Source organism: Fundulus heteroclitus, chromosome 7, assembly GCF_011125445.2.
Source record: "Fundulus heteroclitus isolate FHET01 chromosome 7, MU-UCD_Fhet_4.1, whole genome shotgun sequence".
Taxonomy (NCBI): domain Eukaryota; kingdom Metazoa; phylum Chordata; class Actinopteri; order Cyprinodontiformes; family Fundulidae; genus Fundulus; species Fundulus heteroclitus.
Genome location: NC_046367.1, coordinates 8,919,768 through 8,945,481, shown reverse-complemented (window position 1 = coordinate 8,945,481; position 25,714 = coordinate 8,919,768). Strand labels below are relative to the sequence as shown.

Below are 25,714 nucleotides of genomic sequence, written 5' to 3'. Positions count from 1 at the left end.
TCAGCAGGGACAGAGGAAATGGTCAAAGTTGATGGGAAAATGCGGGGAGAAAAGCTCTTAGAGGCTCCAGAAGGCTGGAGACCGGGGCACAGGTTAACCTTCTAGATGGACCGTACTGTTGTGGGATATAAACACTCTTCTTCCCTCATTTCTGTTGGCTATACTTCAGACGTGTAAGCGGGGAAAACTGCCATGGAGACCGGAGGCTAAATGAGTCTTCTTGAGGCAGGAAGATCCGGGGAGGCGCATTTACTCAGGCAGATGAAACAAATAGACAGAACAATGCTGTGGCACAATCCTGCACCACAATGTGTTCAAACACACAAAAATCTGTAAAAAATCTTACTACTACCACTTTAATGCTATTTTTCATCTGATTATATACCACCATGGCTATTCTTACTACTTTATATAATATCACTGGTCCCCATATTTTTATTTCATCTCTCACATTTCCATATTTTCTCACAGTTTTGCTACCGCTTGGCTACTTTTCTCATCCGCTACCTCCCACTCTCTTTCCTAAGTTCATCTCAGCCAAGCCTGCTGTTTTTCCTCCTTTCACACAGATATAATGAGTACATTCATGTTTCACATAAATAATGATGGAAACTTTAATACACACGTTTGATGCTGCACATTTACAATCAAAGGAAAACATGGATTGCCAGGTTCATGTTTTATCCTAAACCTGCAACTAGAGCATTGCTGCCACCACACATGCAAGGAAAGTCGCTACTGGCGCTAGATGACGCCATCGTCTAATTTGCATATTTGTTCATTTACTTGTGATCCAGGAGGAAAGAGAAGATAATGGCGAGACAGAAGCTACAGATGAACTTTCTAAAAATAATTTAGGAATGTTTATACATTGCCTGAATCCGCACTACATCAACTTTGACCAGAATGACAGTTATCAGAGGCACACATAGGCTACGTTCACACTGCAAGTCTTAATACTCAATTCCGATTTTTTTGTGAAATCGGATTTTTTTGCGTGTCCGTTCACATTTCCAAATATATGCGACTTGTATGTGATCTCCTGTGTAAACTGAATGCGTTCAACCGAAGTGTCCCGCATACGCACTCGAGGACACGATGACGTCACACGTAGCAAGCGTCCTCAGTGTTTGCGGAAGTAAACATGGATTATAATGCTGGCGCGCATTTTTCGGTCATTAATTTATTTTCTAACCGGAGCTTTCCGTCCATTGACTGCTCTCCTCATTTTAGTCCGCTATGGGTGTCGTCTTTCTTCCCGCTTCTGCACAGCAGGACGCAGAATAGTGACGTTTGTCGAGTATCGTGACGTACAGGTCGGATAAATGCGACCCGGCCGTACAGACACAGGTCGCATTTGAAAAGATCAGATACGTATCGGATTCAGGACCACATATCCAAGTGGCCTGGGTCGCATTTGAAAAAATCCGATCTGTGCTGTTCAGACTGTCATAAAAAGATCAGATACAGGTCGCATATGGGTAAAAAAATCGGAATTGGGTCACTTCAGGCTGCAGTGTGAACGTAGCCATAGTGAACGAAGTGAATGAGTGATTTAAGCTGTGTGTAAATCAAATTCAGGGAATTAATTCAATGAGAGCCCCCCCCCGAACTAGATTAATATCTCAATTTAAATATAGCAAGAAAATCGCTAAGTTGGCAACACTGTTGAGAGCAATGCCTGAACGCTTTAGCTCAAAGTGCATTCATGTTTTAGGCCTAGTCAAAGTCCAAACCTTAATCCAATTGAGAATCTGTGGCAAGATCTGAGAAATGCATGTTCACAGATGTTCCCCCCATCCAGTCTCACTGAGCTTGTTGTCAAAGAAAAACTGAGGAATAATTTCTAGACGTTTAACACTGGCAGAGAGCAAACGCCAGCGGAAGGAGAGGCAACAGCCTGGTGACTCTGCGGGGCTTAATCCAGTGCAGGTCACACTTTTCAGATTTATATTCGTAAACACAAATAGTTTGTTATTTTTCTTCGACTTTACGACTCTGCTTTGCTTTGTGTTGTTTCATCACATAAAAACAAAATAAAATCCGTGGAGAAAATGTGAAACATTCAAAGGGCAACACCAACACTGATACATGGGCTAAATTGGTGTGGCTCATACAGACACTTAAACTGAGAGCACGACAGACAACAAACACAAAGAGTCCAAGCACAAAGGAAGCACACGGATACCTACGTTCTGCTGCTAGGAGTCCTAGTATATGGGAAGCATTAACAGAGAGACACAAAGAAACACAGTGACGCTTTGCAAATAGACAATACGTGCTACCATCGGTATCAAAACAGTTAGAAAGCAGCATTGGACCTGCACTCCAGAGAAAATAGTCTGTATATCTCTGCTGCTATCAAACACTATAAAACCAAACCAAGAAGGATAAACATGCCCTGCAGCAGTGCTTAGCTTTCGCAGCATCTATCAACCTGCCTAATGAGATAATGAGCACATTCCCCCGTGTTCACTTTTGGCGTCTCTCCTGCTCACTTAAGAGCAGCTGGAGAGGAAGAGCCAGTTCGCAGAGAAGGCGGGGATCAGGAAGTAAACAGGAACACAGGAGAGACAAAGGGAGGCGGCTGTTCTGGGTGAAGGCGTGAGCGCTGAAGGGCACCTGAGGAGGTGGGGTCTTCAGAGAAGTCGTGGAGTTCCTCTGGCGGGTCCCCGTAGAAGGAGTTGAACTTGTGACTGGACACCGCGGCCAGCACAGCTCCCTGAAACGACACGATGAGCGGTTAACGCCACAAGGCCTCGTCATGGTGCCCAGGCCTTCTACCAAGCGTCAAAGCAGTGCAAGCAGACAGACAGACGGCCACCTTGAGCTTCCGCCTGGCGTTGAACTTTCGCAGCTGCTCCACGGTCTCGGGCAGATGGATTTTGTAAGCGTAGCGGTCCCGCTCCTGCAGAAAAAGGAGAAACAAAAGCCTCACAGCATGATGTCACTGGTGACCATCTTCATACCCTTTCAGCTTTGACTTCCTGTAAAGCGGCATTGACTCTACATCCAAACAGAGACATACTCTGATACAAACTTTACATCCAAGCAAGAACATCTGGCGCATATTTACAACTTGATGATATTCATTTGAGGTCCAGATGTGCTCAATGTGTTTAGAGGGTGGACACAATGTATTTAATCTGTGCTTTGTGCAGATGTTTAGAGCAGTTATGTTGGATCGCCATCATAATAACGACCCAGGAAGTTAGCTTCTACAGCAACAGGAAGGTTCTACTCCATCCGTCCATTTTCTAACACGTCTATTCCTTGTGGGGTCACGAGGGGTGCTGGTGCCTATCTCCAGCTGTCAGTGGGTGAGAGGCGGGGTACACCCTGGACAGGTCGCCAGTCTATGTCAGGGCAAAAGGTTCCACTCATTTCAGAAAATAATGTTCTTCCTTATAGCTTCCAACATTTGTCTGCCTTGGGGTATAATGGTTTTGGAAATGTTGACCTCCTGTTGAAGACCAGAACAATATTTCCCATCTATAGAAGAGAGAAGGCCTGCATCGTCTACAGAGGATAACTGTGCTAATCACTGATAAAAGTAGTAAAAATAACAATTTCAAAACCTCATTTTACTTTTTCTATTTAGTTTTTACTAAAACATTCTATCTTATTTAGCTGTCCTGATGTAGTTATTCTGAGATCTGAATGAATTATTCATCACTGCCAACTGTACACAGACTAGTGAAACACTGCTGCTGGTTGACGTAGCTTTTCAGACCGATCTGTTCAGCAACATTTTACACCCAAAGGGTCCTGGATTTAACCTGCATCATTTTGTTAAACTACTGGTACATTCCGGTAAAATCCTCCAATAGATTTTAGGATCATAGTCCAGATTATAGCAGCTCTACAACCTGATAACAGTCTGAATATAGGCCCTTCTGATCGTAATGGTCAATCTTCTAAATAGGAACACAGCTGGCGATGTGGGCAACATTGCTGCAGGTAAACCTGATATATGATTTAAATATAAAGTTGTGGGTATTTTACCATATCATCATTATTTATAAAGCGCTTAAAAACAGCCAACAGCTGAAACAAAGTGCTGTACATTGCTACAAGCTAAAACACATGCATTAAAAAAAACATAAAGAAAGAAAAAGATATTGCATGAAAACACTTAAAAGGAACAATGTTGACCAGAGCATGTCAAAGTCTTTGAGCATTAAGGGGTCAGGAAGTGTGAAAACGTATAAGAACACAACTTGCCTCTTTTGGATGTGTGGAAACTCATTTTACAAAACGTTTAGTCATTTACCCATAATGGGAAGAGGAGCTCAGCCATGTGACAACCGTTACATAACCAGCTCTGGGGAAGTTCAGTCAGACCATTCTCTGTGTATAACAGCAGCACCGGGTAAGGGTACAGCTGGGAAGACCAAATACCACGCTCCTTCTTACACTGCAGCGTCATACTGAACCAATATGAATTTGCTCCTTACAGTAAACTACAATGTGGGTGCATTAGATGGACCAGGAAGATTGGAGATTCAACACATCTAGCTTGTTACAAAAGTATTCATACCGCTTCAACCTTTCATACGCTACTGAAACAAGTTAAAGGAACACTTTGCAAACACATCTGATCAATCAGTCAATCAGTTGGAAAATATCCAGCTGCATCCCTATGCTGAGCCGGAAAGAGTAATGTGGAAGGAAAAACACAAAGCCACAGTATTTGATGAAAATGATCAACCCACATAGGGCTGAATCCAAAGAGAAACTGAAACCCTCTGCTCTGGTAGGTAAGTCCAGTTTGTTGAAATGTCATTGCAGCAACTCCAAATGGTCCTCGGTGGTTTCTAAGGCCCCCACGGGCTCGCATTAATACCTGACAATGTCACGGCATGCTCCCCATGAGAGGACAGATGGTGTCCTGAGGTAAATCCTCCTGACCAGGGCATCACTGAGATCCTGGGCAGTCAGAGGTGCCTGTGTACTCTATCCACATGAGGCCGGGCATTAGGAGGAACCAGGAGGAACCCAGGACCCACTTCACCAGAAAAGGGTCTAATGGGAGTCAGGGTGCCATCGTGTATCCTGTACAGGTTTGTGCGTCCCTCCATGGATAGGCCTCCTCCAACAATGGTCCGCTGAACAATGTAGCAGGCAACATAACGTTCACCGCAGCTCCTTCACACCTTTTCATGTCTGTCCCATTAGCTCAGAGTGAACCTGTGAAAAGAACAGGGTGCCAGGGCTGAACCTGTCAATCCTGCCGTTCTCCGCGGTTCCAGGCAGTGAGCCCAGGGCTTACTAGAGGACAGAGACCGTCTGTTTCTAACGGTCAGAGACATTCACCCAGGGTGACAGTGAGCCTCCACCTACGTCTCAATTCTTCTGCAGCCTCCAAAAGGTTTTCCTTCGGGACTGCCGGGCTTTTCGTATGGACTAGGCCCAAATCTCCTGAAGAAGAGCATCTCCGCAGCAACAACATGCCACCTCCGCCCCACGTCTACTAGCTTAAAGTCTGCAGGGGACACAGACATGTCACTTCCTTACAGGCCTCCTTCTTGCCACTCTTCCATGAAGGCCAGATTTGTGAGGCACACAAATAAAAACAAAGAATTAGTTGTCCACTCAGAAGATTCGCTCACCTAAGATTTGGCCCTGTGCTGCTCCTCCAGAGTTACCAAAGGCCTTATGGCTGCTTCTCTGAATACAGCCCTCTTTACCAGCCTGCCAAGTAAGGCCAGGTTGGCAGCTGTCTCATACTCTTTCCACTTCCAGATGATGGACTGAACAGAGCCATGAGATCTTTAAAACTTGTGATATTGTTTTAAAACCTAACTCTGCTTTAAAGTTAACTTCACTTAAACAAATGCATCCTTGACCTGTCTGCTGTGCTCCTTGGTCTTCATGATGCTGTTTGTTCACTAATGAGCTCTGAACCAGATCCAGCCTTCATGGACCAGCTGGATTCTAACCCAGATCAAACTGCAAACAGGAGGTAGAGGTGAGTGATGTATCACTATTTACTAAATCTCACCATTTAAGCTACACGTGACGAGAAAATTCATTTACCAATCAGCTCTATCTAAATTTCCACGGTCATCCTTATCCTTGTTTGGAAAACATGTTCTAAAGAGTGTGTAAAGTTTTAGAGGGTCCGTACAGCTGCCTAACAGCTGCGCTCTGTTCTTAGAATTGTCTTGCAGGGTTGTGGTTGGAACGTTGTGCAGGTTTGCACAGATACCACATATCAGAAAATGAGTTGTCTTTTTGCTTTGGCTGTTGCTTTGCTGGCACACTTGCCTACTTGCCTAGGCTTTGTACTACAGTTTAGAGACGAAGGCGATGCATCAAATCAGCTAAGACAGTTTCTGTCAAGGCGCAGGACCGCTCACTTTGTCCTAAGAGCAGCATGGGGGTAAATATTCTGAATGTAACTGTTGAATATTGTCTACAGCCCCAGTTGCCGTCCGGGGTAAGTGTAGACCCGGCTGTTGGACAAAAAGGTCCGGTATCGATGCATGATTTGTCCCAGGGATGCACCAGTATGAACATTCTCTTACGTCCGATTTTTTACTGATATGTGTGTGTGTATATGTACACACACATTTATGTTTCTGGGATGATCAAATTTTGCAAAATTTTGTAGCGATTGGTTCTTAATATCGGCCCAGTTTAACTTATCGGACTGATACCGATATGTTAAAAAAGGACTAACATTGACCCATGTTGATGTTGATATGTCGTGCCACCCTAATTTGTACTATCCAACTCTTTGAATGCATTTTCATGAGTTTTGGATTCTGTCTCTGTGATTTAATAATGTCATTTATGTTCTTAGGTCCCAGAATAAACGAACACACAGCGGGGTAAATACTTCCTAACGTCCTTCAGCACACATTTCACTGAAGGCACTGCAAAAACGGATCTAAAAATAAGAAAAATGTTCTTAAAATTAGTGTTTTTGTCCTAGATTTGTGCAGGTAAATAAGATTATCTGCCAATGGAATGAGTATTTTCTTCCCTAAAATAAGATAATTAGACATCCTGCACTTCAAATAAGATGAAGGAGATGAATTGTTCTTATTTCAAGTGTAAAAATCTTATTCCATTGGCAGATCATCTTATTTACCTGCTCAAATCAAGGACAAATACACTCATTTCAAGACAATATTACTTATTTTTGGTTCCGTTTTTGCAGTGGGCTTAGTTTCTCTCATGCTCCTGAACGCATCACTCACTCTTGCCCCCCGCCCAGCTGTGAAACTCTGAGGTTGCGGCCTGTTTCAGATGATAGGCAGCATCATCATAACAACAGGAAAACACATTAAACACCCTGAAAAAAATGACCGGGCATTCAGAGTTAGAGATGCTGGATCGATACAGAAAGTAGGAAAGTTCTGGACTCTCCTCTCTGGAGGAGTGAGAGGAGAAGATCAACATGAGCTCATTAACATCAGCCCGTTTGGCATAGCCTAAGAGTTTGTCTGATAATGTGATTAAAATGAAAAAAGTTGGAGAACTCAGTAGACTGTGGAGGCTGACTGTCCAAAGCCACGGCCTTCCATTTGAACAGCAGCTGAGAATACAAACATCCTTTCTGCTACTATACCTTCGCTTCACATGCAGTTGAAGTACTGCAGTCATTTTTTTAATCAGCACTTGCCGCTCCAGACGGAAACCTGCCTCTAGTTAACAACTGGTAGCATAAGCAAAGTAAACACCAGAAGTGCAAACCTAACGCAGCTTCAAAAGTATTTAGCTGCTTTTTTTTTTTTTTTTTTACAAAAATAGCAGACATTTTGCAATATTTATTCCTTCTGTGTTTACATGTAACCATGCATGCAGCTGCTTAACAGACATGGTGTCAGACTCTAACCTTGCTGCTCTTCTGTTTTTGCACTGAGCGAGGTCTGTTACGAGAATAGGGATGTAGACGACTGTGTCCAACTTCATCTCTGCTGTTATACTCGTACTGCTGGAAATGTCGATAGTTCAACCGATTTCCCAGCCACATTGTGCTGCAGTCACGCTTACTGTTAAACAGACGGCTGCTTTAGTCACTGCTGGGTGATCAGCGGTCTGACGTCTAAACGGCATCCCCAGAATTCTGATTACTTCCCAGTTAATGGCTGACCCACTCAGTGCCATCAGATTAGTGGCCACAAAGATGGCTATTTTCCCCAAAATTTAGTTTTTTTGGCTAATCTACGGTTTCAGTCAGACTCTGAGTCATGGTTCACCCAAGCTTTAACACAATGATTAGGAACCTTATTTTGTAGATAACAATACATATGTATCAAGTTATAGCTCAGATATACAAAGATATCATTTCTTAGTCAATGTCAGTCGCAAATCAGTCGCTGCAGATTTGCAGCGACTGATTTGCAGCGACAGTTTCCGGTTTTTAGTTGACCACGAGTGGAGGCGTGGCCATACGACGATGATAGGAGATTGTGAAGGTTTATAAAGTGCTGTTGACGAGCCGCCGACGCAGAGATACATTATACGTCTTATAGTTCTGTGTTCTGTTGTGTGTTCTGCCCAGGCACATTAAATACATTTTTCCTGCTTTTCTGACTGCTGTATAAACCAATTCATGAAGGGAATAAACGTTTGCAGGTTTTAATCAACAGCGTGATAGTAACATAGTAATAATACAGTTACTAGATTAGAATCATTTTAAAACCTCAACGTTTCTTTGGTTTTGTGTGGAACGGATCATCGCATCACTGCAGGCTGTAACGTCTGTTTATATAGTTGGCCATTTTATAAAGCGGATACAGTCGTCATGATATAATATTTTTGTCACATCGCCCTATCCACCGCGGGTTTTCTGCAGCTGTGGTCCGTCTTCTGGTCTGCACTTTCTCCTCTTACTGGACGTCTTCTCTGTTTCAGAGCATTCTCTGTAACGCCCAGAGATGCCCGAGACTGAAAACCTCAGCGGATCAGCAGCCGGTTAAACCAACCGCCCCACAGTCGTGTTAATCCCCTTTCTGTCTCATTCTGATGCCATACTGGTTGGCAGATTGGCTATTTGTGAATAAATATGCCTGCTAATGAGGCACACAGGAGGCAAAGAGGAAGGTTGTCTATTACTGTAGTAATATAACAGTTCTGAGGGAAGTGTTACGGAGGTGCTTTACGATCAGAGGATATTCCTCTCATTTTAATATAACAGAGGTTGACTTATCAGAACATCGGCAAATCCAGAGTTGCAATTTTTCCAGCAGAACTAAAAGCAAAACTGTACCCAGACTTCCCTGTGAAGTTTTCCTGACTGACTGATGCGTCAGACAGCTCCCGGGCGAGCGTCAAGTCTCTCAGCTGAACTGTCAAGAAATCATTTCTACGCATCCATCCATCACTGCTCACAGAAGACGACGCGATGAAAGCGTCTGCAGAAACAAGGCGAGCGGCGACACCGTGGCGCCGGCGCTTCCCCTCACCGCTTTTGCTTTTCAGCGCCAGGACGGCGATTAGATTCCAGCTTCAGGCTACGCGACTTCACCGCTCTGGTCTTTTCTCAGAATAGGCAAAAAGTTTGAGAAAGTCCAAACTTTAGATGCATATGAAGGAAGGAGTACAATTTTCAAAGGAGGAAGGACATTTATAGCTTTCTTTTAGTGCCGGCGGAAGTTTGCATCAGATGGAAATCCAACACTGAGCAGCCCGGCCTTTCATCATTTAAAAAACAACAATGGAGCTGTTACCTTGAGCCAGGGGTGGTTCAGAGCCTCGTAGACAGTGATCCTCTCTGCCGGGTCCAGCATCAGCATCCGTCTCACCAGGTCCTTGGCGCTCTCTGAGATCTGGTTCCACTGGCGGGGATTCATCTGCAGGAAAAAGCTTTTCAGCGTGCTGCCCTTCGAGGTGCTCCTTCTGTCACACACACGCAACTTTCACCTTCTCATCGCCCTCATGTGCGACCAGCAGGGTGTTAAAAACAACACGTTTTTGACTGATGTGTAATGTAAGGCCTCCTGCGTAGAGAATCTCTGCAGCATTTATTGTGTATTGGCTAAATGGTTTTCTACGTGTTCAGGTGCAAAATATTAGTGAAGCAGAATGTAGAGAGAAACAGGCAGACTGGTGCAGAGATACAGACATTATGATTTATGGAAAAGGGAAACGATCGTGGTTTTATTAATTATTTCCCATTCACAGCTCTGCACAATCCTGTAAGAAGGCCAGTTTGTGAGGCCAGCTGAAGAGCAGCTTCTCCTTTCCGCCGTACCTCTGTGTATGTTTTGACTCTCCCTTACAGCAGGTGCTGAAAACGTTGGTTCAACGCCGGGTCCAATCACTGAGCTGTGTGACAGGTAGCAGCTTTTTCTACTTTGGGGGATGCCAAACACGCTTGATGATCCATGATGGGTCTCATATTGTGCTTTCTCCTTTTTATGATCAGCTCAGGCCTGTGTGAGAGTCAACTAAGCTGTAGTCTGCTTTGAGTTACACATTCTGGAATAACTCAAACTCTAAACAGTTTTAGAAACCAGAGTAGCAAAGTTCTTAAGTGCCAAGCATCTAGCCATTACAGTAAACTTACCTCCAAAAACGTAAGGATTTTATTTGGTTGATTTTATTCCCTTGTAACAATTTTACTTTGCAATAAATCTTAGACGGCGTCTCACTCACTGATAGAACAAGGCTCTCCGTCACTAGAGGCCATCTTAATGCAGAGAGCTATCAAGATGAAATTCTATCCCACATCAGTATATATATTATATATATAGTATATTATGTACAGTAATTGTGGATGCTACATGCTTCTTCGGATTTTAAAGCGATTATAATTCTCTTGATCTGACCGGGTTATGGTGGGAACCCAGGCTTTAATCCAGACTGGACCTGTCTCTTCTCTCCTCCTGGCTCTCAAAGCAACAGAACGAGAAAGTCTGTTTTGGGAAAAAGCAGAGATGGGGCAATCCAGGTTCAGAGAGTAAAAATTCAGTCCAGAGATTAGTTCCCATCATTTCCATTTCCAGCTCCACAGCAGAGAGAGGAAGAAAAATCTCCTGTTTAGAGCGCAGGATGAAGGAAAATCAGGCAGGGTCTCTACTTTTCTGAAGCCGGATTCCCCACGTCTAAAGAAAGCCCTTTAGAACATGATCCTTTGGACTTTGGACCTACCCTATATAAGTAATAAAGGGTAGTCGCTGTGTCAGAGTCAGCAGTAATAGTTTTCTTGTTGAAAATCCCAGCTTTTATTGTCAGAAGAGCAGCCTCTCTCCTGCTCTCTGTCGCTGAGAGATGGTGGTCTTAAAGCTGAAATACACTTGTATCTCATTAAACACATTGTAACACTCTGTCTGTTCATAAAGTGATGGCGTGGTATTGTGACTTGACGTGATCACACCCACTTACAGCAGGCCCATTACTGCTGACCAGGCTCTAACTACTATAACAGAGAGCGGTGGATTTATGAGGGAAACAAACAGAACAAGCCAACGCGTCTGAAGCTGGGGAACTTTCACAGAGTTTAAAAAAGACGGAGTTCATGCTAACAGACTGGTTTCAGCAGATCTGTGAAAGACTGAGGCTGGACCTGCTGAGACTAGAGGATTCTTTAAATACCAACTAAACGCATCAAACTCCAGAGAACAATTGTTTAAAGGAACATCCCAGCAGGGGGTCGTTTATTAGCTATCCACAGAATTTAGAGGGCTTATATTTCTGTTGCACTTCTCCGTGAAATGAAAGAGTTTAAGCCAAAAGTAAAAATGATTCGGAGAGTGTTGACCTTGTGTGTTTAAAATGAACTCATGGTGAGGGATGGGATCATTTAATTGATGTTGTTAGCGGGATGACTGTCAATGTTGGATGTAATCTAAAAATGTTATTTACGTCTTTATGGACAGTGATATAATTACTGGGCTGGGTAGAAAAGTATGTATGATCAATAAATCTATTCCATTAGAGAAACATTTTATTATTATTAACAATGTTTTAGTCATCTGACTATCTCGCTGATGTCGTTTCGTGTTTCCTTTTCATCACTACGTGATCATAATCATGGAGGTGGTAGTTTGCATTGTGCTTAGTGCTGCTGTGCATCTATGTTTGTTTGTTACTGACAGGAAACGGAAAGTAAATCCAAGAGTGTGTTGACCGGTACATGGTGGGTAGCTGACTGTCCCCGTTCTGGAGAGAGACCCCTGACCTTGTATTTGCCCTTGCAGATGGCTTCAAACAGTCGCTCCTTGGTGCCGTAGAACGGCAGACACCCCGACAGGAGGATGAAGAGGATGACGCCGCAGCCCCACACGTCCACCGGCTTACCGTACGGCTCCCTCTTCACCACCTCCGGCGCCATGAAGTGAGGGGTCCCAACGCGCCCTGCGGTCACAGAGAGGGATGCAGGAGAGGCTGTCAGTGCAGGAACAGGGAGAGGAGGCTGATGATGATAACTGAAGAAGAGATAGATAACAGCTTTACATTTCTATTGAAACCTTTAAATTAACACGAGAGAGACAAGAGGAAGAGTTTGAGAGAATGCTTCCGCTTTTCAAACAATACTCTCATAATTCATTCGCCTGCTTGAGGCCACATGCAAATGCTCATTGGCAAATACATGAACTGTGGGCAGAAAAGAGGAAACAAACAATCCTGGTAGAGTTCATTTCCTTCTTGTCAAGATATGTGCTTGAAGAAAGAGTCATTTTAAGCTCCCAGCGAGCCAATTTTCCCAGTTTGACGCTCAGGGCGATTTCCTTCACTTTGACAGCTTCCACATTGCATCAAGCTGCTGATTAGTACTTTTATTTTCTCACATAGCTTAAGGTTTTTTTCCATTACCATTTATTTCTAGGATCTGAAAGTAAAGCTTGAATGTGTCGTGAGTGACCACATTTGAAACAAACAACAACTGAAAGAAACAATTTAAAACCCTTTTAAGGGAATGTGAGAGATTGCTGAAACCAAGCAGTCATGAACCAGATTACAGAATCAGAATCAGACATACTTTAATAATCCAAGAGGGAAATTACTTTTGTTACATGCTCCAGATATACACACATTTTTATAAAAATATTTACAACATTCCACACAAAGTAATATATACATATATAAGTAAATATATATATATATACATATGTATAACTATAGATCCAAGTAAAGTTTTAGTGACTTGTGCAAGAACAGTGCAAAGAATGCATAAATGTCAGTTACAGACGTTGGGGGGTGTCTGAATCACTGAGGGAGTCGTTGTAAAGATTGATGACCACAGGCAGGAATGATTTCCTGTGGCGCTCTGTGGTGCATCTGGGTGAGAGGAGTCTTTTGCTGAAGGAGCTCCTCTGCTGGGTCAGTGTGTCATGGAGAGGATGTGAGACATTGTGTAAGATGGACTGAAGCCTGGACAGCATCCTCCTCTCTGCCACGGACATCAGTGTGTCCAGCTCCTCCCACACAACATCACCGTAAACGTATATATGTATATATACACGTTTGTATTAGGGCTGAACAATTAATTGCATTTTCAATATAATCGCGATTTAAAAAAACTCAATTTCCAAATCGCAGAGGTCAGCAATTTTTGGCTATGTAACAATTAGTGAATCAGACGTGTCCTTTAGGCGTCGGTAAAATGTTTAAAGTGGGTTTGCCTCCACATGGAAGGGAAGACAGTTGCAGCAGTGACATAATCTAATTTTGTTACTTGTTTTAGAGTTTATATAATCATACATAGCATTAAGTACAGGTCAATCAGTTTAATACATAGACTTGTTTGTTGGTTGGACTTTATGTTCAACAAGGATTGAACAACAAGGATTGATCAAAAGCTATTCTCTTCAATAATATTCTGATTAATAGAAACATTAAAAGTTCTTGTTTTAAATAGTTCTTGTTTACAAACATCTTTATTTAGAGGCCATTTTTGTTGCTTGTGGTTAATGCATACAAAAGTCAAAATTGGAATTTTGGTTGAAACATATCGTAGGCAGAACGCAATCATTTCTGCACAGAGTTTAGATGCTGCGGGTTTTTTAGCAACTAATCCGCATGGCGAGGAAACAAATTGATTTGTTGTTTTTATATGTTTAAAAAGACATGATAAAATAAACTGTGGAAAAAATTGCATTAAATCTCATTCGCTAATATTAACAAAACAAAACAAAAATCACAATTAGATTATTTTCCAAAATCGTTCAGCCCTAGTTTGTTTATATGCATTGTATGTATATATATATACGTTTATATTTTAACGATTGATTACATTTATAAACCAGCCAAGAAATGGCTTCCATGTCTCCACTTCAGTTGGTAAATGTTGTAATGAAGACTGAAAAGCTCCTGACGATCAGAGTACTTTGCAAATGTATTCACATTTTTTTTAAATGTATTTTGTTTTTTTAAATTTTACGATTTTACAACCACAAATATCTTTAGATTTTGTTGCAATTTTATGTGATTGAGCAAAAATTGGTATTCAGCCCCCCTGAGTCAATATGTGGTGGCACCACCTTCTGATGCAGGTCTTCCTGGGGTAGCTTCGCACATCTAAAGACTGACATTTTTGCCTTTTCCAACCAATAAAGCTCATTAAGATTGGATGCAGAGGGTTTATAAACATCAATTTTCAAGTGCTGCCAGAGATTCTGCTGAGGACTTTGACTAGGCCAATTTAAAACAAAGCTCTGCCTGTATGTTCAGGGCTGTTCTGATGGAAGGCAAATCTTTGTCCGCGGACGTCTTTCAGGATTGCCTGGTATTAAGTTCTGATCAACTCTGAGCAGCTTCACTCCTGGTGTGGAAGAAAAGATTCTCTACAGTATGACACCACTGTGCTTTTCCATGGGGACGTGTGTTCAGGGTAATGTGCATTTTCAGTTTCACTGCATTGTGCATAGAAGCTCCATTTACTATTTACGTGAATGCTAGATCTTTTTCCAAACAATTTTTTTATCTAGTCCATGCACCTGTTTACACAGGATTAATATCTTGATTGTTAAACTACTAAACAGTGACTGATTCATTATTCAGGCATCCAAATCTGCAGTTAAGTCAGGGAAAGACCCAAAGTTGGCTCATAATAGAGAAGAACAGCTATAGGTTACATGGTAAATGTGGAACATTTGTTCCAAACACCCTTTGTTCCCCTTTTTTTTTTAGTTGTGTCTGTAAAGGAACATGCTCTAGATGTGACATATAGGAAACTGAATTTTTCAGAAGTGGATTCTAAAGAGGTATACGGGAAAAACGGGACATGTTGCTGCACAGCGTGTGATGTTCCTTAGAATTTAGCAGAAACTGATCCAGTAAAAAAACGACAGAAATACCCTCAGTAAACAAACAGGATGTGAAAGTTGCATCACTATGAAATAGGAAGGAAAAACAGCAAAGCCCCGACACAGGACCTGAGAGCTGCACCATCCTTCATTCTTCACTGGATCAGAATGAGGATTTGAGTTTATGGCTCCGCTTTGAACAGTTCAAGCTGTGTTATTTGTAGTTACTTTCATAGGAAATGGAAGAACGTGTTTCACAACAAGCGTCTGGTAACTCAACACAGACGCATGGGGGCTTCCAGTTAACCCACGTGTATGTTTGCTGAAGGCTCATTAGAAGTGGTCTGTTTGGAAGATAGCATGTCAGCTAGAACTGATAAGGAAAATAAAATAAAAAATAAGCTGAAGTTTGTCAAATTTCTTTTCAATAAGAAGGAAATTAGCAACAATTAGCCTCATTATGTGACAAATTCAAGTTGGAAAGTTTGCACAGTTAGTCTGCAGAGGACTGAGACGGAAGACTTGTTTTTGAATTACATTTAAATAAATAAAATTGTCCGTACTGGGAAAAAATTACAATCAGGATCCTGTTTGACTGGCTTTTTTTTAACATTATGATGATCCCAGACACGTCTCGCTCAGTAAAGGCGACTATAAGTAGACGGAAAACACAGAGCGGAACGCTTGCTGCTGTGCATTGGTTTCCTCTGAACCTCTACCAGCATTAGCAGCACTTAACGGGGGTTTGCATTAGGCCCGTGGTCGTATTGTGCAACATACCTGCATGTGGTGCATACAGCTGTCAGAAGGGCATAATGTAGGAACCAACATGCATGTTATGTCAGGCTTTGTTGACTGTGCTTTCTTTGCTTATTTTACTTGGGAAACACTGATAAGTATCTGTTGTCCTCACTCCTGGATAAGATCCTCAGGAAGGATCGAGTTCCAGGTAATTTCCTCTCATTACTTAATAGTTAGAGCAGAGTCTCAGAGGAGCAGAGTGAACTCATCTGCCTTGTATTTGAAAGCTTGCCAGAAGCAGGATCCCCTGATGTGAGAAGCAGCTTCTGGGTCACAGCAGTTTGTACCACGGACGCACGGAGGGAGAACTCGTTGCGCTGCGTTTACTTTACCTCCCGCCACCAGTCCGGACTCCCCGAGCTGGATCGCCACTCCGAAGCCGCCCAGTTTGACGGGAGCAGAGTTCTCTTTGGACGCCAGCAGCACACAGTGAGGCTGAGGGTGAGAGCACAGGAAGAAGAAGCTCATGAATTCATGGTGGCATTTTGCTAATTAGAGGGTGACGTTCCTTTATAAATAACACGCGCAGAAAAATGATATGAGTAAAGACACACCCAAACCATCAGCGGCACAGTCGCGCACAAACACAGGCAGCATCATCACTGTGAGAGTGTGAGTACCCGTGTAAAATCCCACCAAATATATTGCAATATTCATCTGAAATCACATGAAGCAACCATATCAGACACAATCAGAGGATAAATTGTGTCATAACGAAAGTTGTTGACATTGCTGCAATATGACTGGCCTGTAAAACGGAGCAGCAGCAATCTTTGATGGAATTTCTTAAAATATTTCCTGTTTTCAGAGTACTGCTCCTCAGCTGTCATGACTTTAAAACACTCCCTGCGTGAATCAGCTGAGCGCCGATAACAGATGCAGATTAGATATAGACCGAGGATCCGTCCATTCCTTGTGCTGCACCTATCCAAGACATGCTGGAGGTGGCAACAGGTCCACGACGGACCAAGACAATGGCCAGCTCATTCTGGGCCATCCAAAAGTATTCTCAGGTGAGGAAGGGACATCTAGTTTGTTGATCAACTTCCACCTGGATGTGTGTGGAAGCCTCCAAGGTGGAAGGCGTGCAACGGGTTCTGAAAGGACTGCTGTTGGATATAACAATCCTCCCATGGACCATCATGTGGCTGCCATTACACACCTACTGGTTCCAACATATCGATCACATCCTTAGAAAACCACCGCCATCCAACGCCATCGACTGCTAGCACGGCTGCCTCCTGCGCCTCCTTGGCTCTCTCTGTCTCCGGTGACCTGTGGCAGTCGCCTGAAACCCGACCACTCCATCCACGACGCCACCACTCGCGTCTTCCAGTGCCAGCCCTGCAAGTGTTAGCACCGTGCAAATAAAAAAACAAAAAAAAACTTTTCTGTTTTTTTTTTGTGGCACTAGTGGCTCGTTTTTTTACAAAGCAGGCTGACAGGAAATGGGGTTTGAGAGCGGAGGGAAGACATGCGGTAAAAGACCGGAATCGAACCCGGGTCAGCTGCGTCAGGGACTAAGGCCTCCGTACACGGGTCACACTCAGTCTCGTCTGGAAGGGGATACTAACAGGTTTCGCAACAGAACAACTATAATGCGCATACTATAAATGATGGAATTTGACCTTTTGTTGAAACAGTGGCAAACTTTTAACCCCCCCTCCCCCTCCCATTGGGCTCAATTTAAGCTCAGACATAATACAAAGCATACAGGTGGAAATAAGCTTTGCCAACTCCAACCTGGCTCTGCTTCCTCCTGACAGCAGTGATCTAATTATTGTGGGCACATACAATAGTTACCTAGCTGCAACTTCTCATCCCCGCTGTCTGGACTCATACATCCAAGTTGTAATCAGATTGTATGTACTGCCTGCATGCCTTAGGTTCTGCGTGGTGAGGGGGGGGGGGGAGGAAAGGGGGGAGTAGCCACATTTAAAGTGTTTGTTCTTGCTCAACCCCGCAGCACTTCAGCTTTTCTCCGTGCGCTTTCGAGAGCACAACTGGGCAGGGCCTCGTCTCAGAGCCGCAGAGATAATGAGCAGGGTGGCAGCAGGAGAGAGAAGAGCGCTCATCGGGGAACTCTTCTCACTTCTCCGATTCACGGAGCTGGATGGACAGTGACACAAGGAGTCGGCCTTTTCAGGGATCTTTCTGAGTCACTTTTTATTTTGGATTCTTTTTCCACCGACTCAACGACGAGCAAACAACCTGCATTATTTAACATTAATGCGTAGAGAAGAAGCGGCCTCATGCGCGCGTTTCATAGATAAGGTAAGCGTTCATTTTTCTCCTTTTGGCCAGTGAATAACCGGAGCAGGCTGTGAGGACAAAACGTCTTCCTTTAGTTGTGTCACGAATATTTCAACAAGGAGCAAATTGCTGATATCTGCTTATGCAATCTAACCAACTGACTACATGAGCTGCTACATGAGCAAAAGCTGAGGCAGATACCACAACTGATATAAATAAAAAGCAGCGAATTTCACAGAGGAAGTGGCTCTGAGAGCTGCTTGATAATCAGCAATAATTAGAGACAAATGGAGAGCTGAGAAAATGAATACAGCTGCTCAAGAGAAGTAAACGCTGCCCGTTTCACTCTTTAATCTCATCTGCTTGTAGGATGGAGAATCAAAACGGCATGCTGAACTCCACAGCGTCTCCAAACAGCTCTCAGGCTTCAGCCGTGAACGGGTCTGAGTCACAATGTGAAGTGGACCACACAATGCTGCAGATGCCGCTGGCCGTGCTCTACTCCATCATCTTCCTCCTGGGCCTCACCGGGAACCTGCTGGCTCTCTGGGTTTTCTTCTTCGTTCAGTGCAAGAGGAACTCCATGCGGGTCTTCCTCATCAACCTGGCTCTGTCGGACGTGCTGCTGGCCCTCTGCCTGCCGTTCAGGATCCAGTACCACCTGGTGGGGAACCGGTGGACGCTGTGGCCCTGGCTGTGTAAACTTGTGGGCTACTTCTTGTACATGAACATGTACATCAGCATCACTCTGCTGGGGGTGATCAGCGTCGACCGCTACCTGAAGATCTACGGCAGCGTAAGGATCCGCCGTAAGATGCAGTCCCCGACGTGGAGCGTCGTCGCCTGCGTCATCATCTGGGCGCTGTCCCTAGCTCTCATGCTACCGTTCGTCACCGCAAAAAGTGAAAACTCAGAAATGTAGGTCATGGTTAAAAGCTTTTGTCTGTGTGTGTTGCTTAAAAAGTCCCAGCAAGTGATCTGGTTCTTTTTTTATAGGTGTTTCCACTACAGGAGAATTGAGAAGGAGGAGAGTTGGAAAGCCAAGATCAACATCGCTGTGCTGGTGGCCTTCTGGCTGGTCTTCATCTCCCTGACAGTGTCCTACGGAAGGATCGGCCAGAAGCTCCGCTGGAGATCGCAGGAGAGGCCGGACCTGCCCACCGCGCCCCATTACAGTCGAGTCGCCCGCAAGTCCTTCTTCATCCTCTTTCTCTTCTTCGTCTGTTTCGTTCCCTATCACGTCAGCCGGGGGTTCTACATAAAAACCCAGATCACGGAGGTGAGCTGTGACTGGAGGAACTTGGCGGATAAAATCAACGAGATATCGTTGGTGATTTCTACCCTCAACAGCTGCCTGGACCCCGTCATGTTCTTCCTGCTGTCCGCCACGGTGAGGCGGGAGGTGGGGCGCTTCGTGAGCAGCGTGCTTCGTGTCCGAGGCGGCGGCGGAGCCATTAGGACTACCTCCAGCACCGACCTGGACAGCAAGACCGATAGGAGGCAGTCAAATGTCCACTTTGTCTGCAATCTGAATGAGAAGGAAACGGCTTCATCCAGCTCTGAATGAGCTGAGCTGCAGAAGAAGGCATTCCTGGGTGGTCCCGCTTTTCCTTTGATGTTTTAGGAAGAGTACAACGTTGGAAAGACTGATAGACAAGAGCCACCGGCGTATTCTTACCATTCATCCATTTATAACTTTAATATATCTATTTTTATATTATCCTTTATACTCTCAATAGTGTTATACAGACATAAAAGAAGGAGCAACATCTAAAGTGTGTTGCAAAAGTGACCAAACCCACTTTCAAATTGTGTCACATTACAACCGCAAACCCAAATGTATATTATTAGAATTTCCTGTCTCAGACCAAAAAAAACAACGTGTTGTGTAATTGTGAGGTGAAATGAAAAGACACATCGTATTCTGTCCATCCATCTGTTGTCTGCACCCGCTTGTCCTTGCAAGGTCACAGCAGGGCTGGTGCTTCCTCTTTTTCAATATAAAGAAATCTGAAAAGTGGGCATGCTCCGATGGTGCAGGGGGAGCGAACGCGATCCGTATACGGAGGCCAAAGCCCCTGACGCGGCTGACCCGGGTTTGATTCCGGCCGGAGGTCCTTTCCTGCATGTACCCCCCCCCTCTCAAATCTCCTTTCTTGTCTAGGCTACTGTGAGAAAAATAAGCCGCCAGCGCCGCAAAAACCCAGAAAAACAATATGAAACAAAAAAATCTGAAAAGTGTGGCTTACACTTGTATTTAGCCCTTTTTTACTCCCAAAAAATCCAATGCAACCAACTGCCTCCAGAAGTCATTTAGTAGCTAGCCGTTACTGGTGTGTGACTTGTATACTGAGGCTAAACCACAGCTGTTACCGCGGAGCCTACGGTAGCTGTGGAGGAGCTGCAAGGATCCACATCTCAGGTGGGACAATCTGTCAAGAGGACAGATGTATTAGTATTAGTGGTGAACTCCACAAGTCTGGTTTAATGGGTGGGCAGAAGATGGCCACTGTTCAGTGTCCCATGTAGGGGACATGTAGAAAAAACGTGTTCAAATCAGATGAGTCCAAAATGCATCTTTTAGCCTATATGAGAAACACAAGGTGTGGTGGAAAGCTAACACGGAACATTAATGGCATATCGTACAGCTATCTGTGATCAAAGGAACATGTAAACAGGTGATACATCCCAGTGCGGGTTGCGAGATGTGGGAGGAGAAATGTTTAAAGCTCTGGCCATGGGGAGTTCCTTCATTCACTGACTGCAGCTGAACTTTGTAACCATCACCACTCCCAACAAACTCGTGAAGTGTTTATCATCCATGCTCTTATTTTTTTTTATGCATAAAAATGTATACATGCATGTTTTGGGCATTTTTCTATTATAGAACTCAGTTGTACATATTTTTAATCTGAATATACTATTTTTGTGCAGTACTTCTCACCCTTGTGTGACTCTGGATGCTCAGTTCGCCTTTCACTTTACTGCTGGTACACCAGAATTTTCCCACTGACAATTAATATTTATTTTCTATTTTACTGTATTAGTCTTTTTTTAATATGAGCAATATGTTTGTCTGCTCAGAGCGACATGGCCTGGGGGCTGCCAGAAGCCAAAACAAAACTATTTTTGAATCAGACAAAAGGGCCTAAAGGCGTTTCTATGGCTCATTTGTAGGGCCAGTTAATGGGAATGAACATCCTCTGTGCTAAAGATGCTGAAGTTGACGTTAGATTAGAGTCGAGGCTGCATTTGACAATCTCCACACGTTGATATGTATGAACTTAATCATCATGTATTGATTCCAGATGTTTTAAAACAGGTTATGATTTGTAGAAACTTTACTCTCCATGTGAGCAAAAAACATGACATAAAATGTCAGAAATCTGTAAAAGTTTATCTTTGTCCATAGACCTTTATCTCCCTCTGTCTATTCTTTGATCCACCCATCCAGATGAAATTAGACAATGGCGTATTACCATACAATCTTTATTTATAAAGCGCTGAAACAAAGTGCTGTACATCTCTACAAGCTAAAATACATCAATTAATATACATAAAATACTAAGATAAAAAGAAAATGCATAAAACCGCTTCATAGAAACAATAAACCCAATTCAAAATGTAAACTAAGTCTCACTAGAGGCAAAAGCCAAAGAATAACACTGGGTTTTAAGGCGTGTTTTAAAAGTGGGCAGTGGGGGAGTGTTACATTATATTTTTTCAGTGTGGACTTTGTCATTGAAGAGGTATGAGTTTAGATTTTGGTAAATTCATTCCTGAAATACAGTATTTCTGAGCAAGTACCCATCCACTGCGTGGGTAAAGCACAGCGCAGCTTCATTAAGGAAAGTCTCACAAAGCTAGAGCAAAACGGAAAGACAGCGAGAGGAATTAATCTTCTTGTTGTCATTTCCCATCTCTACAGGAAACCACACACGTGATCTGTGCTGCTCATACAGTCAAGCGACACGTTCTTATCATATTCTTCAATGTGCTCAGAATCTTGCATCATCATTTGATGCAAGAGGAGAGCTACAATTACAGTTTTGTACTTTTTACATAAACCTACTAACCAATACCCTGGTGTCTGACATTTCTTTCAAAAACAGGATTATATTTCATACAGACCGTGAATTAACATTTGTTTTTTTTTTTAACCTAAATACCACTCTTTATTGAATTCTGAGCGTAAATTCTTCGTCAGCAGGGGTGATATAAATATAATTCATGTGAAAAAGTGAAAATTCATCTTGCTCTTGGAGTTAATCTGTATAGTATCAAGCCGTTTCAGCTTGACAGGAATAAGATAGGTCAGCTGAATCTTACAACCAGCCGTTTGGCCTCTCAGCTGGATCATCAGCGCCCCCTTCAGGACAACTGTACAGTGTTACAGAAATCTCCCCTGAACAGCCAGACAACTCTTTCAATCAGCAATCCTTCAAAGATGATACATAAAAGAACTTATTATGTCACCCAAATGTAACTCAAATGAACTAACTATTGACAATTGGAGATAAAGGGTATGCAGCTGAAGCAGTAAAAAAAAAAAAAAGAAGAAAAAAAATCTCACCGTGACATTAAATCAGAGATTCCTTTTTTTCAGGGAGTTAGTTTTTGCATAATTATTGCTATATGCTTTTTTTTTTTTTTTAAATAATGAGATAATTTATATCTACATATTTCCATCCATTTTTTTGTAATTCAGAGGTTTACATACATTTCCTCAATATTTGATGGACTATATGCCTTTAAACTCTGTGACTTGGGTAAAGTTTGAGGGGAGTGGTGGCCTAGTGGTTAGAGCAGCGCGCTTGCACTCAGAGAAGGATGCAAGTACCCGGTTCAATCCCCAGTGCCTGCACTCTGGGTCCCTGAGCAAGACCCTTAACCCCTGATTGCTCCCCAGGCGCCACACATGGCAGCCCACTGCTCCCCAAAGGGATGGGTTAAAAGCAGAGAACAAATTTCGTTGTAATGTATGTTTCAATGACAATAAAGATGATATTACTATTACTTATTACTATTAAAACAACTTTGGCCTTCCACAAGCTTCTCACAACCGTTTCCTGGAATGCTGACCCATTCCTGACAGAACTGCTTCGTTGGGTCAGGTTTGTGGACCGCCGTTCTTACACACACACACACACACACACACACACACACACACACACACACACACCTTTTCAGCTCTGCCAAAAACTTTTCAATGGGACTGAGATCAAAATGTTGTGACGGTCACTCCAAAACATAGACTTTTTTTGTCCTTCAGCTCATGTTGGGACATGACTTGTTTATCAGTGGATGATATTTCAGACTAAAAACCGTCTCTTTCCTGAACGGAATGGTGGTTGGAAACTCTCGTGGTATTTATACGGGCATATAATTGTTCACACGGTGATCGTGCTGCCCTCAGACCTTTGGAGATTGTAGCAATGATGAACCAGACATGTGGAATTCTTTCTAAAAAGCTGCCAGATTTTTAATATTTTTTTTATTAATTTCTCCTATATTCCCATGACGTCACACAAGGAAGCAATATTGTGTGGGATGTGCTTTGAAATTCACAGGTATGCCTCTATTTATCCCCAGTGTTGTGAAATAAGCAATTAGAAGGCCAAAATGCCACATAATCATCAAGTAGTTTTCATAAATCAATAGTGTTGTTCATCATCATTATGTAACCACAATAACATTTTGGAGAGACGGCAGTTCAGAATTCACACACAACACACAGACACAAATCAAGATTTAATGTTCAGGTTGAATGCACGGACAACACCTCCCGAGAAGCTAACAGTGTGCAAATAGTCCTTAGCATCTGGTAAGATTTAAATGGCCAAAAAAGAATGATGTAAATTAATGTCATGAATGTATCAGACAAACAGTACCAGAGAATAAAAAATGGTCCAGGGCCATTAGAAAAAAATGAAACGTTCAAGTCAAAAGGAAAGGTAGCAGTCAGTTTACAGGACCATGTAAAACACTGTGGGATTGCTTGGATGTACCTGCCCTGTGTAAGCTGACATTAACATGTGAGACATGGTGTACAGGATTCTCTGTCGAGTCAGGAACCTGTGGATCCAGTAGTAGCTTTGTAAACAAGAGACAGACTGGGATCTGGGATGGCGGTTTATTTGATATTCAGCCGGGGACAACAGCCCTCACAGCTTTAGGAGAGAAGCTGTTTTTTGGTCTGTTTGTTTTTGATCTATGCAGAGAGGAGGATGTTCAGTCTTCCTGGACCTCCTGTAGCCCACTATGACCTCCTTGGTGTTCAGGATGAGGTTGGTCCTGGATCACCACTGGACCTATTCTCTGTAGTGGGTCTCATCGTTGCTGGATGGGAGACTGAAATGGATTAAAGTCTATTATGGGGAAACTGAACATCTGAGAGGAGCCATGATGCAGTGTGGTGGCAATTCACCCCTTTACCATCTGTGTCACCAGATTCCCGTCTCCAAAACGAGCGTACGCATGGGGGAGAGCTGCCGCAGTTTTCCTGTAAAGTTACTTTTTTCTTTTTATAGCTCACAATCTTTGCTTGGAAAGTGACGTAGGCAATTTCAGCTCCTTTTTTGTGCGTATGCAAGCTTTATAAATGAGGCCACAGGTCTCTAAAAAAACACCCACTACCAGGCTCAGGAACAGTGTTTACTCCCTAAAATGTGTACAACCAGGATCTCCAGTAACTCAATGCAGCAGTCAGTTGAGAACTGTCATAATTGAAAAGTAATTTTATATTATGGTCATAGCCGTTTTCCTGTTTTTATCCCTTCTTAAATCTGCTTTTATTGCATCTTTGCTTGTTCCCATCTGTTCTAATTGTAGGTTGAGGTTTTTTAAAGGGTGTGTGTCCACAGTCTTTCAAAAGCATGCACTCCTCTTGGCTTTGCCCAATTTGTTACATTCCAATCTGTAATTCAAATGTTTTCAATTTTGATTGACGCAAAACAGTCTAAGTTGGTCAAGTGAAATGGGAAAAATGTATATAAAAAAGAAAGAAAAAACCTGAAATAGACCTGCATATCCATCTTCTTTGTTATAGAGAATAGTGCACCTGATTATGGTTAAAAGTCCCTTAATTAGTAAGATGAAGTCCGCCTGTGTGAAACCTGGGTGTCACATGATCTGTCAGGGTAAGCCTACGTTTTCTGAAAGAAGGTAGACGCCTCAGCACCACTAATCACTAAACACCACTAAAAGCAATCACAATATGATGAGCAAGAGATTATTTTTTTAAAATGCCAAAAGGGGTGAATACTTTTTCAGGTCAGTGTAACTAAAAGGCAAGCGATGCAGGAACCAATGAACCCCACGCCCTTTCAGCTCAGCAAAAGATCTAATGAGTGAAAGTGAAAAGAGTTGCCTGTATACAACCGACTGAAGATTTGATTTGGGTTGACCAACTAATAAAATCCTTATAAAACAACAAAAGCACTAGAAAATAAACATGG

General features: G+C 43.0%; 2 protein-coding genes across 16 annotated transcripts in view; one reads left to right on the top strand and one right to left on the bottom strand.

Annotated features, from left to right (window-relative positions):
• Positions 1-25,714, bottom strand: part of caska (calcium/calmodulin-dependent serine protein kinase a) — a 200,182-nt gene that overhangs the window by 66,240 nt on the left and 108,228 nt on the right. For 11 of the 15 annotated variants that reach the window (XM_036138860.1, XM_036138861.1, XM_036138866.1 and 8 more), the window contains exons 6-11: positions 16,337-16,439; positions 12,137-12,312; positions 9,684-9,806; positions 2,825-2,908; positions 2,623-2,722; positions 2,193-2,210 (exon numbers count right to left, since the gene is read on the bottom strand). In XM_036138860.1, the coding sequence (XP_035994753.1) occupies positions 2,193-2,210; positions 2,623-2,722; positions 2,825-2,908; positions 9,684-9,806; positions 12,137-12,312; positions 16,337-16,439 (604 nt within the window). The remainder of the gene's footprint in view (positions 1-2,192; positions 2,211-2,622; positions 2,723-2,824; positions 2,909-9,683; positions 9,807-12,136; positions 12,313-16,336; positions 16,440-25,714) is intronic. The other 4 variants (XM_036138862.1, XM_036138869.1, XM_036138875.1 and 1 more) reach the window with 1 other exon arrangement.
• On the top strand, positions 18,003-20,487 carry LOC110369585 (probable G-protein coupled receptor 34). Its single transcript, XM_021325022.2, has 3 exons — positions 18,003-18,278; positions 18,627-19,175; positions 19,254-20,487. The coding sequence occupies exons 2-3, from the start codon at positions 18,628-18,630 to the stop codon at positions 19,822-19,824; spliced, it is 1,119 nt and encodes a 372-aa protein (XP_021180697.2). The 5' UTR covers positions 18,003-18,278; position 18,627; the 3' UTR covers positions 19,825-20,487.

Bases quoted from the DNA above. Each gene is read 5' to 3' on its own strand.
- LOC110369585 (XM_021325022.2), top strand. From the start codon at position 18,628: ATGGAGAATCAAAACGGCATGCTGAACTCCACAGCGTCTCCAAACAGC. The intron at 19,176-19,253 runs GTAGGTCATGGT...CTTTTTTTATAG, and splicing joins AAAAGTGAAAACTCAGAAAT to GTGTTTCCACTACAGGAGAA.